At 45.4% G+C, this 14757-nt stretch overlaps 2 protein-coding genes and 1 non-coding gene across 4 annotated transcripts; 2 read left to right on the top strand and 1 right to left on the bottom strand.

Annotated features, from left to right (window-relative positions):
* The first annotated feature begins 835 nt into the window (after positions 1–835).
* On the top strand, positions 836–7540 carry LOC127785012 (callose synthase 12-like). 2 transcript variants are annotated; one of them, XM_052312442.1, is made up of 4 exons: positions 836–6140; positions 6253–6346; positions 7145–7215; positions 7298–7540. In XM_052312442.1, the coding sequence occupies exons 1-3, from the start codon at positions 1036–1038 to the stop codon at positions 7181–7183; spliced, it is 5238 nt and encodes a 1745-aa protein (XP_052168402.1). In that variant the 5' UTR covers positions 836–1035; the 3' UTR covers positions 7184–7215; positions 7298–7540. The 2 variants fall into 2 exon arrangements, 1 of the variants encoding a protein (XP_052168402.1); XR_008019642.1 differs by having other exon boundaries at positions 837–6346.
* Positions 3953–4032, top strand: LOC127760894 (small nucleolar RNA J33). The gene has a single exon (XR_008015170.1). It is a non-coding gene; the product is annotated as a small nucleolar RNA J33 (small nucleolar RNA).
* A 1131-nt stretch (positions 7541–8671) lies between the features above and the next one.
* Positions 8672–12122, bottom strand: LOC127785025 (protein DEHYDRATION-INDUCED 19 homolog 3). The gene is made up of 5 exons (XM_052312450.1): positions 11663–12122; positions 11363–11565; positions 10137–10214; positions 9740–10020; positions 8672–9161 (listed from the first exon to the last, which is right to left on the bottom strand). The coding sequence occupies exons 1-5, from the start codon at positions 11736–11738 to the stop codon at positions 9053–9055; spliced, it is 747 nt and encodes a 248-aa protein (XP_052168410.1). The 5' UTR covers positions 11739–12122; the 3' UTR covers positions 8672–9052.
* Between the last annotated feature and the right edge of the window lie 2635 nt (positions 12123–14757).

The following is a 14757-nucleotide window of genomic DNA, read 5'->3' as shown; positions in this document are numbered from 1 at the left end:
ACACATTATGTAACATGAAATCGAGGAATTATTCAATATTTTATATAATCATATGATCAGAAAAAACACATACATATCCTCTGACGCGTAAGAGTATATTTCAGTGTGTAACTGATGGTTACTGATTACCTTGTTTGTTTTTTTTAAAAAAATCCCTCCATCTAGAAAAGACGACATTTTAAAACAGGTAGTAATAGATGGAAAGTAAAATGTTAGGATTTGAAAATGCAAAAAGACATCAATAGAACTTTTATGAAAAACTTTTATATAGTTGTATTTTAATACTTTTTGTAAAAATATAGTTTGAAAGTAGTGACAAAATACCAAAAAACACCACCATTTAGAGAGATGGAGGTAGCAAACAGGCTAGTGCACCAACAATTATAGCTAATGGTTGTGCGAATGACCGTCTTAATTTAAAGCCATACTTTTCCTTAATGAACCACTATATTGACCGCAAAACGTGTTTTAATGGCGCATTCACTGATGATAGCCATCTTAATCGACCACGATGATGTCCAGAGAGGCGTACTAATCCTTCAGATATTTTTTTTTCTCAGAAAATAATTATCGTCACCTATAAACTGTAACAAATAAAACGTGGGATCTCTATATATACACGCTTATCGCAAAGAAGAAAGATACTTACGCGCCACGCGCACAAGAAAAATTTACCCCGGATAAAAGGGGCAACAGCTAGTAGCTAGTACTACTTCAGAAGATCTTTTTTTTACACGAGTGGCAGTTCTCGCCATCCTGCGCCATATTTTGCATTTTCCACCCCGTCAGGCAAGCGCACGCGTCCGGCATGCTCGTCCTCTGTTTCTCACGCGACCCTCCGTTTGGGCTCCTCCGCTCCGCCTCCGTCTTCCGCTTCCGCCCCTCCATCTCCTCCTCCTTCCCCACAACACCAGCTAAGAGAGAATTCAATTTTCAAACCTGCCCCAGGTCCAAAACCCAGCTCACCTTCCTTCCTCCCTCCCTCACCGCCGGCTAATCCGCCCCCAGATCTAGCCCTAAAACCCAAATGCCACTATGACGACGCCGCGGGCCTCCCAGCGCCGCGGCGGCGCGGCCGCGGGCGGCGCCTCACCGGCGGCGGAGCCGTACAACATCATCCCCATCCACGACCTCCTCGCGGAGCACCCGTCGCTGCGGTTCCCGGAGGTGAGGGCGGCGGCGGCGGCGCTCCGGGCGGTGGGGGGGCTCCGCCCACCGCCCTACTCGGCGTGGCGCGAGGGCCAGGACCTCATGGACTGGCTCGGCGCCTTCTTTGGGTTCCAGCGGGACAACGTGCGGAACCAGCGGGAGCACCTGGTGCTCCTCCTCGCCAACGCGCAGATGCGGCTCTCCTCCGCCGACTTCTCCGATACGCTCGAGCCCCGCATCGCGCGCACCCTCCGCAGGAAGCTCCTCCGCAACTACACCACCTGGTGCGGCTTCCTCGGCCGCCGCCCCAACGTGTATGTGCCCGACGGCGACCCGCGCGCCGATCTGCTCTTCGCGGGGCTCCACCTGCTCGTGTGGGGGGAGGCCGCCAATCTCCGCTTCGTCCCGGAGTGCCTCTGCTACATCTACCACCACATGGCGCTCGAGCTTCACCGCATCCTCGAGGGCTACATCGACACCTCCACGGGCCGCCCCGCCAACCCCGCCGTGCACGGCGAGAACGCCTTCCTCACCCGCGTCGTCACGCCCATCTACGGCGTCATCCGCGCCGAGGTCGAGTCCAGCCGGAACGGCACCGCGCCCCACAGCGCCTGGCGAAACTATGACGACATCAACGAGTACTTCTGGCGCCGCGACGTGTTCGACCGCCTCGGCTGGCCCATGGAGCAGTCGCGGCAGTTCTTCCGCACGCCTCCTGACCGCAGCCGCGTGCGGAAAACGGGCTTCGTCGAGGTCCGCTCGTTCTGGAACATTTACCGGAGCTTCGACAGGCTGTGGGTGATGCTGGTGCTCTACATGCAGGCCGCAGCCATCGTGGCGTGGGAGAGTGAGGGGCTGCCGTGGAGGAGTCTGGGTAATCGGAACACGCAGGTGCGGGTTCTCACCATTTTTATCACCTGGGCCGCTCTCCGCTTCCTTCAGGCGCTACTGGATATTGGTACACAGCTCCGGCGTGCTTTCAGGGATGGCCGCATGCTTGCTGTGCGCATGGTGCTCAAGGCCATTGTAGCAGCTGGCTGGGTTGTGGCGTTTGCGATCTTGTACAAGGAAGCCTGGAACAACAGGAACAGCAATTCACAGATTATGAGATTCCTGTATGCAGCAGCAGTGTTTATGATCCCAGAGGTCCTTGCCATTGTGCTATTTATTGTGCCGTGGGTGCGGAATGCATTGGAGAAGACAAACTGGAAGATATGTTATGCTCTTACATGGTGGTTTCAGAGCCGAAGTTTTGTTGGCCGCGGTTTGCGTGAGGGCACCTTTGATAATGTCAAGTATTCTGTCTTCTGGGTGCTTCTGCTTGCTGTAAAGTTTGCGTTCAGCTATTTTCTCCAGATCAGGCCTCTCGTGAAACCTACACAGGAAATATATAAGTTGAAAAAGATTGATTACGCTTGGCATGAGTTCTTTGGCAAGAGCAACCGATTTGCTGTGTTTGTATTGTGGCTTCCTGTGGTGTTGATCTATCTCATGGATATCCAAATTTGGTATGCTATCTTCTCTTCACTGACGGGTGCATTTGTGGGGCTATTTGCACATCTGGGGGAGATCAGGGACATGAAACAGCTGCGTCTTCGGTTCCAGTTCTTTGCAAGTGCAATGTCATTCAACATTATGCCAGAGGAACAGCAGGTGAATGAACGCAGTTTCTTGCCCAACCGGCTTCGAAATTTCTGGCAGAGGCTACAGCTACGTTATGGCTTCAGTCGATCATTCCGGAAAATCGAGTCAAATCAGGTGGAGGCACGGAGATTCGCTCTTGTTTGGAATGAGATAATTACTAAGTTCCGGGAGGAGGACATTGTCGGTGATCGCGAAGTTGAGCTTCTTGAGCTCCCACCTGAGCTGTGGAATGTGCGTGTAATCCGCTGGCCATGTTTCTTGCTCTGTAATGAGCTATCACTTGCACTTGGTCAGGCAAAGGAGGTAAAAGGACCTGATCGCAAGCTTTGGAGGAAGATCTGCAAGAACGATTATCGTAGATGTGCAGTGATTGAGGTATATGATAGTGCAAAGTACTTACTGCTTAAGATAATCAAGGATGATACTGAGGATCATGGGATTGTGACACAATTGTTCCGTGAGTTTGATGAATCCATGAGCATGGAGAAGTTCACTGTGGAGTACAAGATGTCTGTACTGCCAAATGTGCATGCAAAGCTTGTTGCTATATTGAGCTTACTTCTGAAGCCTGAGAAGGACATTACCAAGATTGTCAATGCTCTGCAGACTCTCTATGATGTTCTGATTCGTGACTTCCAGGCTGAGAAAAGGAGCATGGAACAACTGAGGAATGAAGGTTTAGCACAGTCAAGGCCTACGAGGCTTCTCTTCGTGGACACTATTGTTCTGCCTGATGAAGAGAAGAACCCCACCTTCTATAAACAAGTAAGGCGCATGCACACAATCCTGACCTCAAGGGATTCTATGATCAATGTCCCAAAGAACCTTGAAGCTCGTCGAAGGATTGCTTTCTTCAGTAATTCGTTGTTCATGAACATACCACGGGCCACCCAGGTGGAGAAGATGATGGCCTTCAGCGTCTTGACGCCATACTACAATGAAGAGGTGTTGTACAGCAAGGACCAGCTCTATAAGGAGAATGAAGATGGCATCTCAATCCTGTACTATCTGCAACAAATCTATCCTGATGAATGGGAGTTCTTTGTAGAACGTATGAAGCGTGAGGGGATGTCTAATATCAAGGAGCTGTACAGTGAGAAGCAGAGGCTGAGAGATCTCCGGCACTGGGTTTCATACAGGGGGCAGACACTATCACGTACCGTGAGGGGAATGATGTACTACTATGAAGCTCTCAAGATGCTGACATTTCTTGATTCTGCATCTGAACATGACTTACGGACTGGATCCCGGGAGCTTGCTACTATGGGCTCATCAAGGATAGGATCTTCGAGACGGGAAGTGGGTTCTGATGGGTCAGGATATTACAGCAGGACATCTTCGTCACGTGCATTGAGCAGGGCAAGCAGTAGTGTAAGCACCTTATTTAAAGGCAGCGAGTATGGGACTGTCCTTATGAAATACACTTATGTGGTTGCATGCCAGATTTACGGTCAGCAGAAAGCTAAGAATGACCCTCATGCTTTTGAGATTTTGGAGCTAATGAAGAATTATGAAGCACTACGTGTTGCCTATGTTGATGAAAAGAACTCCAATGGTGGTGAAACAGAATATTTCTCTGTCCTTGTGAAATATGATCAACAACTGCAGCGGGAGGTTGAGATTTATCGTGTTAAGTTGCCTGGACCACTGAAGCTTGGTGAAGGCAAACCAGAGAACCAAAATCATGCACTCATCTTCACAAGGGGTGATGCTGTCCAAACTATTGATATGAACCAAGACAACTATTTTGAAGAAGCTCTCAAGATGAGAAATCTGCTAGAGGAGTTCAATCGCCATTATGGAATTCGCAAGCCAAAAATCCTTGGGGTTCGGGAACATGTTTTCACTGGTTCTGTGTCTTCTCTAGCTTGGTTCATGTCTGCCCAGGAAACAAGTTTTGTTACTCTGGGGCAGCGTGTTCTGGCAGATCCACTGAAGGTCCGAATGCATTATGGCCATCCAGATGTCTTTGATCGTCTTTGGTTCTTGGGACGAGGTGGTATCAGTAAAGCATCAAGAGTTATAAACATCAGTGAGGATATATTTGCTGGGTTCAATTGTACCCTCCGTGGGGGTAATGTTACACACCATGAATACATCCAGGTTGGTAAAGGAAGGGATGTGGGGCTCAATCAGGTTTCCATGTTTGAAGCCAAGGTTGCTAGTGGCAACGGTGAGCAAACTTTGAGCAGAGACGTTTATAGACTGGGGCACAGATTGGATTTCTTTCGGATGCTCTCTTTCTTTTATACAACCATCGGGTTTTATTTCAACACAATGATGGTGGTGCTAACAGTCTATGCATTTGTATGGGGGCGCTTTTATCTCGCACTGAGTGGTCTTGAGGCTTTCATCAGCAGCAATACTAACTCCACAAATAATGCAGCGCTAGGAGCTGTCCTTAATCAGCAGTTTGTCATACAACTAGGCATTTTCACTGCACTGCCCATGATAATTGAAAACTCACTTGAACATGGGTTCCTCACTGCAGTTTGGGATTTCATAAAAATGCAATTGCAGTTTGCATCTGTTTTCTACACCTTCTCGATGGGAACGAAGACACATTATTATGGGCGGACAATTCTTCATGGAGGTGCAAAATATCGAGCCACTGGCCGTGGTTTTGTTGTGGAGCACAAAAAATTTGCAGAAAATTATAGGCTGTATGCTCGTAGCCACTTCATCAAAGCAATAGAGCTTGGTGTGATATTGACTCTTTATGCTTCTTATGGTAGCAGCTCTGGGAACACATTAGTGTACATCCTGCTGACAATTTCCAGTTGGTTTCTAGTTCTTTCGTGGATTCTTGCTCCGTTCATTTTTAATCCTTCAGGATTGGATTGGCTGAAGAATTTTAATGATTTTGAGGATTTCCTAAACTGGATTTGGTTCCGGGGTGGAATCTCAGTGAAGTCAGATCAAAGCTGGGAGAAGTGGTGGGAAGAAGAAACTGATCATCTTCGGACAACTGGTCTGTTTGGGAGCATATTGGAAATCATATTGGACCTTCGGTTTTTCTTCTTTCAATATGCAATTGTTTATCGGCTACACATTGCCGGTACAAGCAAAAGCATCCTTGTCTACCTTCTTTCCTGGGCATGTGTCCTGCTGGCTTTTGTGGCTCTTGTGACAGTTGCTTACTTTCGCGACAAATATTCAGCAAAGAAGCACATACGTTACCGGCTTGTCCAGGCTATTATTGTTGGTGCAACGGTGGCTGCTATTGTTCTGTTGTTAGAATTCACAAAGTTCCAATTCATTGATACCTTTACCAGCCTTTTGGCTTTTCTTCCGACTGGCTGGGGAATCATATCTATTGCTCTGGTATTCAAGCCTTATCTGAGGAGGTCTGAGATGGTCTGGAGAAGTGTGGTTACTTTGGCACGCCTATATGATATAATGTTTGGAGTAATTGTTATGGCACCAGTAGCTGTGTTGTCATGGCTGCCTGGACTCCAGGAGATGCAGACGAGGATCCTGTTCAATGAAGCATTTAGTAGGGGACTACATTTTTCCCAAATCATTACTGGAAAAAAATCACATGGAGTTTGAGGTATGATATGTGGTATTTTTCTCGTGTCTTCTTGTTGAAATGCAAAAAAATCTAAACGCTACATAATCCATCCCTAAGGTCAGCTCATTAAATGTCTGAAACTGATTGATAACCATTTACATCTTGAGGCTCCTTATCCCATTATTCTCCATTCATTGGTTATTACAATCTCAGTTATTATGTTTTAGTCCTGTTAGTTCTGTTTGAACATTTGATTGAATTGGACGTGTTCTCTAACATGCAGCTTATAAGCTAATAGGGTTATTAAATGATTTTCACTTGCGAATGTGTTCACTTTTCAGTTTTATTAAGCTGTCTTTCATACTTTCCATACATTTGAGTCGATACTACTGGCAAACTCACACGAAATGTTGCACATATCACGATGTACTGATGTCCAAACTTGTTGGCTTGATGCTTGGTTATTAGCAAATTGTTTTTTTAATTGGTTGTTTCCAAATTAAGAAAGTTGATCACTACTTTTATGGGCACTCAACCTGGAACATATGTGATAAATGGAATTAAGTGCCAACATTTCACTGCCTGGAGGATAAATTCATTTTGAGATAAATTTTCTTGTATTGCTCCAATTTAAGATGTGAGGCTTATCACGATAAAAGCTGGTTTGTTACTGCTTGTTTGTCAAGGATCATTTATGCAATCTGTCAGTTTTTAATGTTGCCTTTAGCACCTCTGTTGCATTTTTTTTAACTCTCTATTGCTAGTGCTTTTGCTAGCTTTCAAGTTATATCATGTCCCCTAGCAATGATCATGAACATTTGCAATTTTTTCTTTCAGCTGGATTCATCTTCCTTTTCTGAAAATGACCTGCCTTGATGGTATTCTATTGCAACGCTGCCCTTCTCAAGGTATGTTACATAGATTGCTCATGGTCAAATAGTTTTACCAAATGCTGTTTAAACTTAAACTAAAATTGAGATTGCGCCGCAGGTTCATACAGGCTTCCCAGTTTAGATTAGATGGATGCTAGTTCTATGTACAGGACTCTTTATCTTGATTCTTCTTAACTCAATTTACACATGGATTTCTATGGTAGAGATGATACAGTCGATCGAATGGGTTGTCAATTTGGTTTATATTCATGGTTCGAGATTTGGTAGCTTATTAGAAATTTTGTAGCGAAACAGAGCTGTACAAACTTTATCGTGAATGCACCTGCTTATGCCGTGCGTAGATCTCTTGAGGTGGCTGCCCTTTTTGTTGTAAAGTTTATTATTTGCTGTTTGCAAATACCTGCACATACACCTTCATTGTGGTGAGATAGTAATTTTGTACTCCCAACTGTCATTAGAAATGCCATTTGTTGGCTCGTTCGAGCATCAGCATGCTGAATCCGAATGGTTCTACATTTATCTGATCAATGTGTTTTGTTCCCGCTGATGGCTATGCTGCGCAGGTTTTATACAACGTACCGTTATCGTAAACCTCTTCCGAGGTATTTTGTCGGTTTTCATGAAAAACTGGTGAAATTTGGATAAATTTTGTCAACAAGCCGGGTTAAAACCTCAAAATCCCGAAAACCGCGGTTTTCTGACAGTGACACGTATAGCTAAATCTTGGGCTTGCCCCGCCGCTCGTGTTCACAATTATGCGTGTGCGGAGCTGTCGTTTCCTCTTCTCAAGTCATTGCCTTATATTTTCCTCGTTTTTCAGCAACGAGATTGGTAAGATGCTCGTTTCACCACCGGAACGAGTTTTTTTAGTTATTTCGTGCTATTTTAAATTTCGTACTGATTGAGGCTATCCGCCGCTGCAACGATTGACAGCGGAAGTTATAATTTCCTTCTGCCCATCGACATCATTTGCTATCCACTAACCCTCGAAGCACAATAATGCAATCCAGCGATCTCTGTTATTTTATGCTACCTTCGCAGGGTTGAACTTGAACCTGAGGGCGCCCACGGAGCTAAACTGAGCCTTTTGACACAGGTAACGGCATTAGCTCTCACAGGTGCACTCACAAGTGATAAGGTTACAGTTCTCGAATGGAATTTTACCTCTAAGCACTTGAGATGCAGATGCAGATAACCAAGACAATTTGGCACTTCGATGATTTTGCCTACTCTATAAAGTACGAGATGTGATCTGAGTACGATATGCGCATATCCTTGGTCATCCACGTTGCAGGCCGGGTCAGTCAGCGCGGAATTCCGCGGCAGCCGTTGTCCACACAAAGAGCAACGCTATTGCGGAATCGCAAGGGCAGATCATGAAAAGAAAGTAGAGACTCGGTCCCAAGACTCCAAGCACAGCATTTTTGTGTTTTTCACATCAGTATCTGCCCAATTGCTAACCCTGGAGACATTTTTGCTGAGTTGATTCGATATAAACGGTGCTTCTGCATTTGCCTTTGCATTGTACAACATGTAACAGCTTTTATGTTTGTACAAACCAATGTTCCTAGACAGTATGGAGAGGTACAACAACGAGTTACAGTCAAGGTGTGGCTACCCGTTAATTCATAAAAAGCAATGGTACAGGGCAGCTGACATAAATTAAGGTGTGTATCATGCCCAAATCAACTTCGCGCTTTACTGAAGCGAAAGAACAGCGGGGCACCAGAAGCACATCCATCTCACTGCTGACGAAATCAGATTCACCAAATCGGGTGGAACATTGCGCTTTTATGGGAACCAGCGAGAGGAAACATGCATCTAGCAAGAAAAACTAGGGCTACTTGAACAGTCAGTCTTCAAATAAAGTGGAGAGCACCAGGCCTTGCACAAAGGTTGCTCTGTCAGTGGCTTGTTTCCGCTTTTGTTCCCTTTCCTCACTCGTGAGGGATGAGTCGATCCTGCCATGGAAAAAATAAATATTTCATATTTGCATATCTCTTAAGGAGTTTATAAGCTGCTGGTTTGAAACATACTAACTGAGCACATATATAGACCTGAATGCTCTACTTTACCTAATTGGTCTGACCATCTGAATGCTAGGGGAAACGGCAAGTATTATGTAGACCTTTATAGTTGTGAATATGGTCAATCTTAGAGCTACTTAACAATTCATTGACATAATATGGACTGTTTTCATCAAATGTAAAAGTGTACAGCTAGTGAACAGTCTAAAAAATCACAAGGACACAACTGTTTAACTGGTGGTTGATAGTCTTTCTGACATATGTAACAAAATTGACAGTACCTGTCTCAGACAAGAAGGTAACTGTGAACAGTTTGTGAAAGTGCTAGCTGAAAAATAAATCATAGAGCATGGCAGGACATGGGAACTAATTGGCTAATACTCAATAGTGTTTGCTATGCTTTCCAGACAAACTAGGATGATTCTTGAAGTAATGCTGTTAGTAGTGGGGTTTTAGGTGGAAGAATATCAGGCCACTAATGTGATTCGGCTGAGCAGTGTAAATATATATACCTTGATTCCCATGGCTGAGCAGGAGTATCCTTATGAATTGATGTATCATCAGGAATAGGAACTGGTGCTTTTGATCGTTCCTCTGAATCCAATGTTGAGAAGCCCAGGCCAAACGAAGAAAGCAGAGGATCAGCAGAAATGTTTGTGGCAGTAGTGTTGCTTCTTCGCTGACGATGACCACCTCCTAGAAGTGCCTGTAACTGAGCATCCCGCAGATCTCGGCTCAGTAAAGAAAGTGCCTGGCTCTCGGGAATAACGAATCTGCGCATCCTGCGACCACTCTGTACATCACAAATAATTTTGAAAAAGGAATCAGAACATTCCTAAATAATTAAGAAAATTTATCAAAGAATTAGCATATGCTTGTGCAACAGAATAGGTATGGAAGGAGATTAACCTTGAACAAGTAACCATGTTGCATGGTGATATGATTTAACATATCTCTTGTAATCTTTTCGAAGCAGATGGGACAGGGCTGAAAGCAAAGCAAAGCAAATAAATCAGGAGAAGAACACAATGCACATTTTATATGCACAATATATGAACATAAGGTGCTGATTTAATATACTTTGAACCCAATGTGCTTATTTGATACTAAACTTAGCGAAAGATTCAAATAAGCACAATGGTTATTTCAGATTCTAGGATTTCTGCAGTTAACATCTCGAACTTCAGACGAGATTATAACATTAAAAGTATATATATGGCATTCTCAAACACCTCTGTTTCACTAGAATAAAATGAATCCAAATCTTAAAAATGGACCCCACACAACAGTTCGAGTCTTTTAAATCTAAATCACATTACCATCATTAACTTTTCTAGGTTATTTTGTGCCATTGCAAAATCAACTCCTGTTGCTGAAGTTAGATGAATAACAGAGGATTACGTCTTTTAAGTCATGGTATTCATGAACATTTAGTTTATGACAACTGAGCAGCTGTCCACCAAGAGTAGGGTGCACAGTCGGCGCAGTGACATAAGTACTATAGTGGCAATCAAATAAAAAGGAAATTAGCTACCTTGTTTACAGAAGTAGGCCTTGAAATAGAACACACAACTACAAGCTAGAGCAGTCAACTACAGAAGTGAACAATGCTGGCTACTGATTTAAAACCTTCAGTCAAGCATAATCTACAGTTCTTATAAGAAATATATAATTATCCTTGCCCTTAAAACTACAACACAACTTCCCTACCTACGAATCACAAAATCACAATTTCCCGGTCCAAATCGCTAGTGTTTTCAGCCAAGTTCTGAATCCATAAGCTTATGCTCCGTAGTTGACTGATACTATACAGATACCAAAGATTCTACCTCTTTGCTCACAAACTATTGCAAGCCAAGCCATAGAGAGGCAAGAACTCAAGGCTAGAGGAGCTTTGCATAATACTATCATCTCAAGAATTTTGGCTATTTCAAGAAGATACCCCGCAAGTTTGCTACTACCGCAACTCCACAAGTAGCCCAAATATTGAGTTCATTCGCCAAGTCAACCCCTAAAGCTACAGCGTTCCTACTAATCGAACAAAAGGAGCAGCTTTGCCAGACTTTGTGCGTCATGTCATCAGAGCGTCAGAGCAAGGAGCCCTGCGGCGCAGGGCATGGCGGCGAGGAGCTCACCGCGGTGTGGGGCTCGTAGGGGTGGTCCTCCTCGAGGTGGGCGCAGAGGGACGCGATGTCGTGGTCCTCGTAGCAGTAGGGGCAGGCCACGTCCGGCCACGTCGCTTCCTCCAGCTGCATCTCCAGCTCCAGCTCCAGCTCCATGCCCTCGCCATCATCCTCCATCTCCATCTCCACCTCCTCCATTCCAATCCCCGCCATATCTGCGCGCCCAATCCAACGAATCAAATCACAAATCAGCAACAGCAACAGCAGAAAGCCAAACAAAGATTCGAGGGAAAAGTCGAGATGGCCGCATACCGTCGACGTGACCGAGCTGCGCCGCGTAGAACCGCTTGGCGGCGGCGAGGCTCGAGATCCAGTGCTCCGAGTCCATGATTCCCTGCTGCTGCTGGTACAACCACCACCCCGCGTTCGAGCTTAAGGCTAGACCCCCTCTCAAGCTCCCTCTTCAGCCTCCCTAATATACCGGTTCCGTGCTCCGAGTCCGAGTCCGTCTCCCTCACCTGCTCGAGCTTCGTCGGATCGCCGATCGAGTCGGACCTGAATGAATCGGAGACTTTGCCCTCGGGAAGCCTCTCGTGATTTTCTCCGAAGGGTTGTTTGTTTCTAATCCCTCACCCTCCCTCTGCTTAAGCCTTGTGGAGATTTTTTGATGGAGCGGCGGAGGAAGGGAAAGAGGAGGAGGAGACGGCGAAGCTTCTTATCGGAAAGGCGAGGAAGCAGCAGCGGGTGGGAAGAAATGGTGCGCGCCGTGGGATTTTTTTTATTTTTCCTTTCCTTTTATTTTTCTCTCTCTTTTCGCTCCACCGGCCGCCGTCCGAGTCAGCGCCGGGCGTGCCACCAAACGGCAGGCGGGCTCCGGCCTCTCCTCCCATACCACACGCCACGCCAATGACGGGTGGGGCACGCGCGCGCGCGGGCCCCGGTTGTCGGTGGACGTCGTGCGTGTCGCGGTGATCGCGTCCCGCGGGAAACCGCGTGGGTGGGGTGGAGGGACGCGCGGGCGGTAGCGGTGGTGACGCGGGCGCGGCCGTGCGGGCGGGTGCGGGTGCGCGTTGCGCGTGTGGTTGGTTTCGGTTCGTGGGGGGGATCGCTTGCGCTTGCGGGGTTGGGGTGGAGGTGGAGCCGTGCCCCGATTGCCTCGTGTGGGGGAGCCCTTTCGTTTCTTTTTTGGTGTGGAAACGACGGCTCGGCGCGGCGATTCGGTCGAGCGGACGGCGGGCGAGGGGGGTTGGCTGGCCGGTTGGGTACTTTGGGTGGGGGGGGCGTGGGGTCGGTCAGTGGGGCGGCCGCGCGGGACCCCCGCGGCGCACGGGAGAAATCCACGGGAAATGGCCGCAAACGCGCGTTTTTCTGCGTGGCGTCTGTCCTCTGTGGGACGTAACACGGCACGGTTTTTAGAAGGCCGGTTCGTCGCGGCGGCATCCGATCCGAAACGCGAGAATTCGTTAAGCTTTTGGTTCGAGAGAGAGCCAACAACCGAGTTGAGCCGAGCAGGTTGGCCGGTATGCGCAAACGACGCGCAGGGTATTACTTAAAAAGGATTAAAGGTTGCTTAGAGCGTTTGAATAACTTCTTCTCTGGACAGGACCTTGACTTGATCGATTTTTCAGCTACCCTAATCTGATGGGTTCAACCTTACCAGATTGGATTATTATATTAATATGACGACTCAAAACGGTCTTTGTCCTATAATAGTTGTTGTATGATGAAACGCATCAATCGTTGTACGGGTGGTTGTGCAGGAGTAGCTCTAATTCTCGTCATCATTGGGCAACAGAAGTTGCTTTTGCTTAGTAGCACCTTTGTTCCCAAACATTTGCCACCAGCTGTTATTTCTATTCAGATTTTGACGGATATATTTATTTATAGCACTGCAACAAATCTATCAAATTTTTTAATAAATTAACCACTAAGGTACGTTACATGCTAAATGTAACCACCTGATTTGTGTACATCAAATATGATTTTTATAGTCAAAGTTAAAACAACATATATCAATGGTGTCAAGCACTCCATTACAAAATAACTTGCATTCAAAATTCATTTCAAAACAAGTGATCATTTTTTAAGTATGTACTAGTAAATAGTAGAGAAACGTCTAGGGGTCTTTCTTCTAGCTCCACAAGGTGGTGGGCTAGTCGGTCTGGGTTTAAAGCCTCCTCCCTTCTAATTATTTGATACTAGGTCATTTCCTAATATTCATGTTTTTTTACTAGTAAATAGTAATGTGGAGGTATATATATAGTACATTGAAAACTTTTTTCTCATAAGAAATAAACAAATATGTTTTCCTAGTAAAAAGTAATGTGGAGGTATATATATAGTACTACATTGAAAACTTTTTTCTCACAAGAAATAAACAAATATGTTTTCAGATTCTTTTCAGCTTTTTCACCGAATCATCATCGTGGTCTCGTGGATTATGAAAGAACCTTTTTTTAGTCACTTATCCCTTTTTCCTATATAGTTGGTACCCACTAGAGTATTTACTCCTATAAAGCTTGCTCCATATTAATCCACGTTATCAGCACCTTTAAATCGTTCAATCTAATCCCATGGTTTTTTCTGACGGCACGTTACATCGGCTTAATACTGAACGATACGTCATCGGCAACCCAGCCGATCGGCTGTTGTTTATAGATTTAACTTTGTTTTATCTTTGGTTTCTTGTTGGTTGCAGGATCAAACCAAATAGCACGCTCAAAACCCGAAAGCAATTCTTTGGACCTGCACTGGAGCTAAGCAGAACTCCCAGGCCAGTGCTTGTTTTTTTGCATCGACACTAGGATAATTAGGTACTACTATGTCCTAAAAATAGACAAACCCTACCTATATATCCGATGGATTAGGTTTTTTTTTTTACATTACATGTGCATACTTCAAAGCATATCATGTATGAGTATTTTCTAAATATATTCCTTAGGTACATGCCTAGAAACTCCAGTCTATATATCCGACGTCGCAGGGAACTGGTTGCCTCTCCTCCCAACACATTTCTTCATTGATTTTCCTGTCAACGCTACTCCAGCTGTATTTGTCCAATGCAGAAATGCAGACAAATCAAGCACAGAAAAAAAAAAATCTGTACGTCCAGCATCTAACCTCGTATCGACAGAACAAATGATTGCACCATTGCCACCCGTAAAAGAATAACAGATGACTAAAATTTCATTTCTTGCACAACCTATTGATTGCTAAATCATTAGCTTCGCCTTCGCGCCTCCCTACCTTCACTTAATTACAGGCAAAATCTTCCTCCATCACATGACTTCGCATGATGCGCGTAGCCGTAGGCTTCTCCAAGCGTATACCCAGCAGTCCAGTACCTAAAGCATATAATAATAGATGTAACGAAGCAAGAGATTTTGTAACATATGTAAAGGCAACCA

Source organism: Oryza glaberrima, chromosome 1 (genome assembly GCF_000147395.1).
Source record: "Oryza glaberrima chromosome 1, OglaRS2, whole genome shotgun sequence".
Classification (NCBI taxonomy): domain Eukaryota; kingdom Viridiplantae; phylum Streptophyta; class Magnoliopsida; order Poales; family Poaceae; genus Oryza; species Oryza glaberrima.
This window is presented reverse-complemented; position numbering and strand designations above follow the sequence as displayed.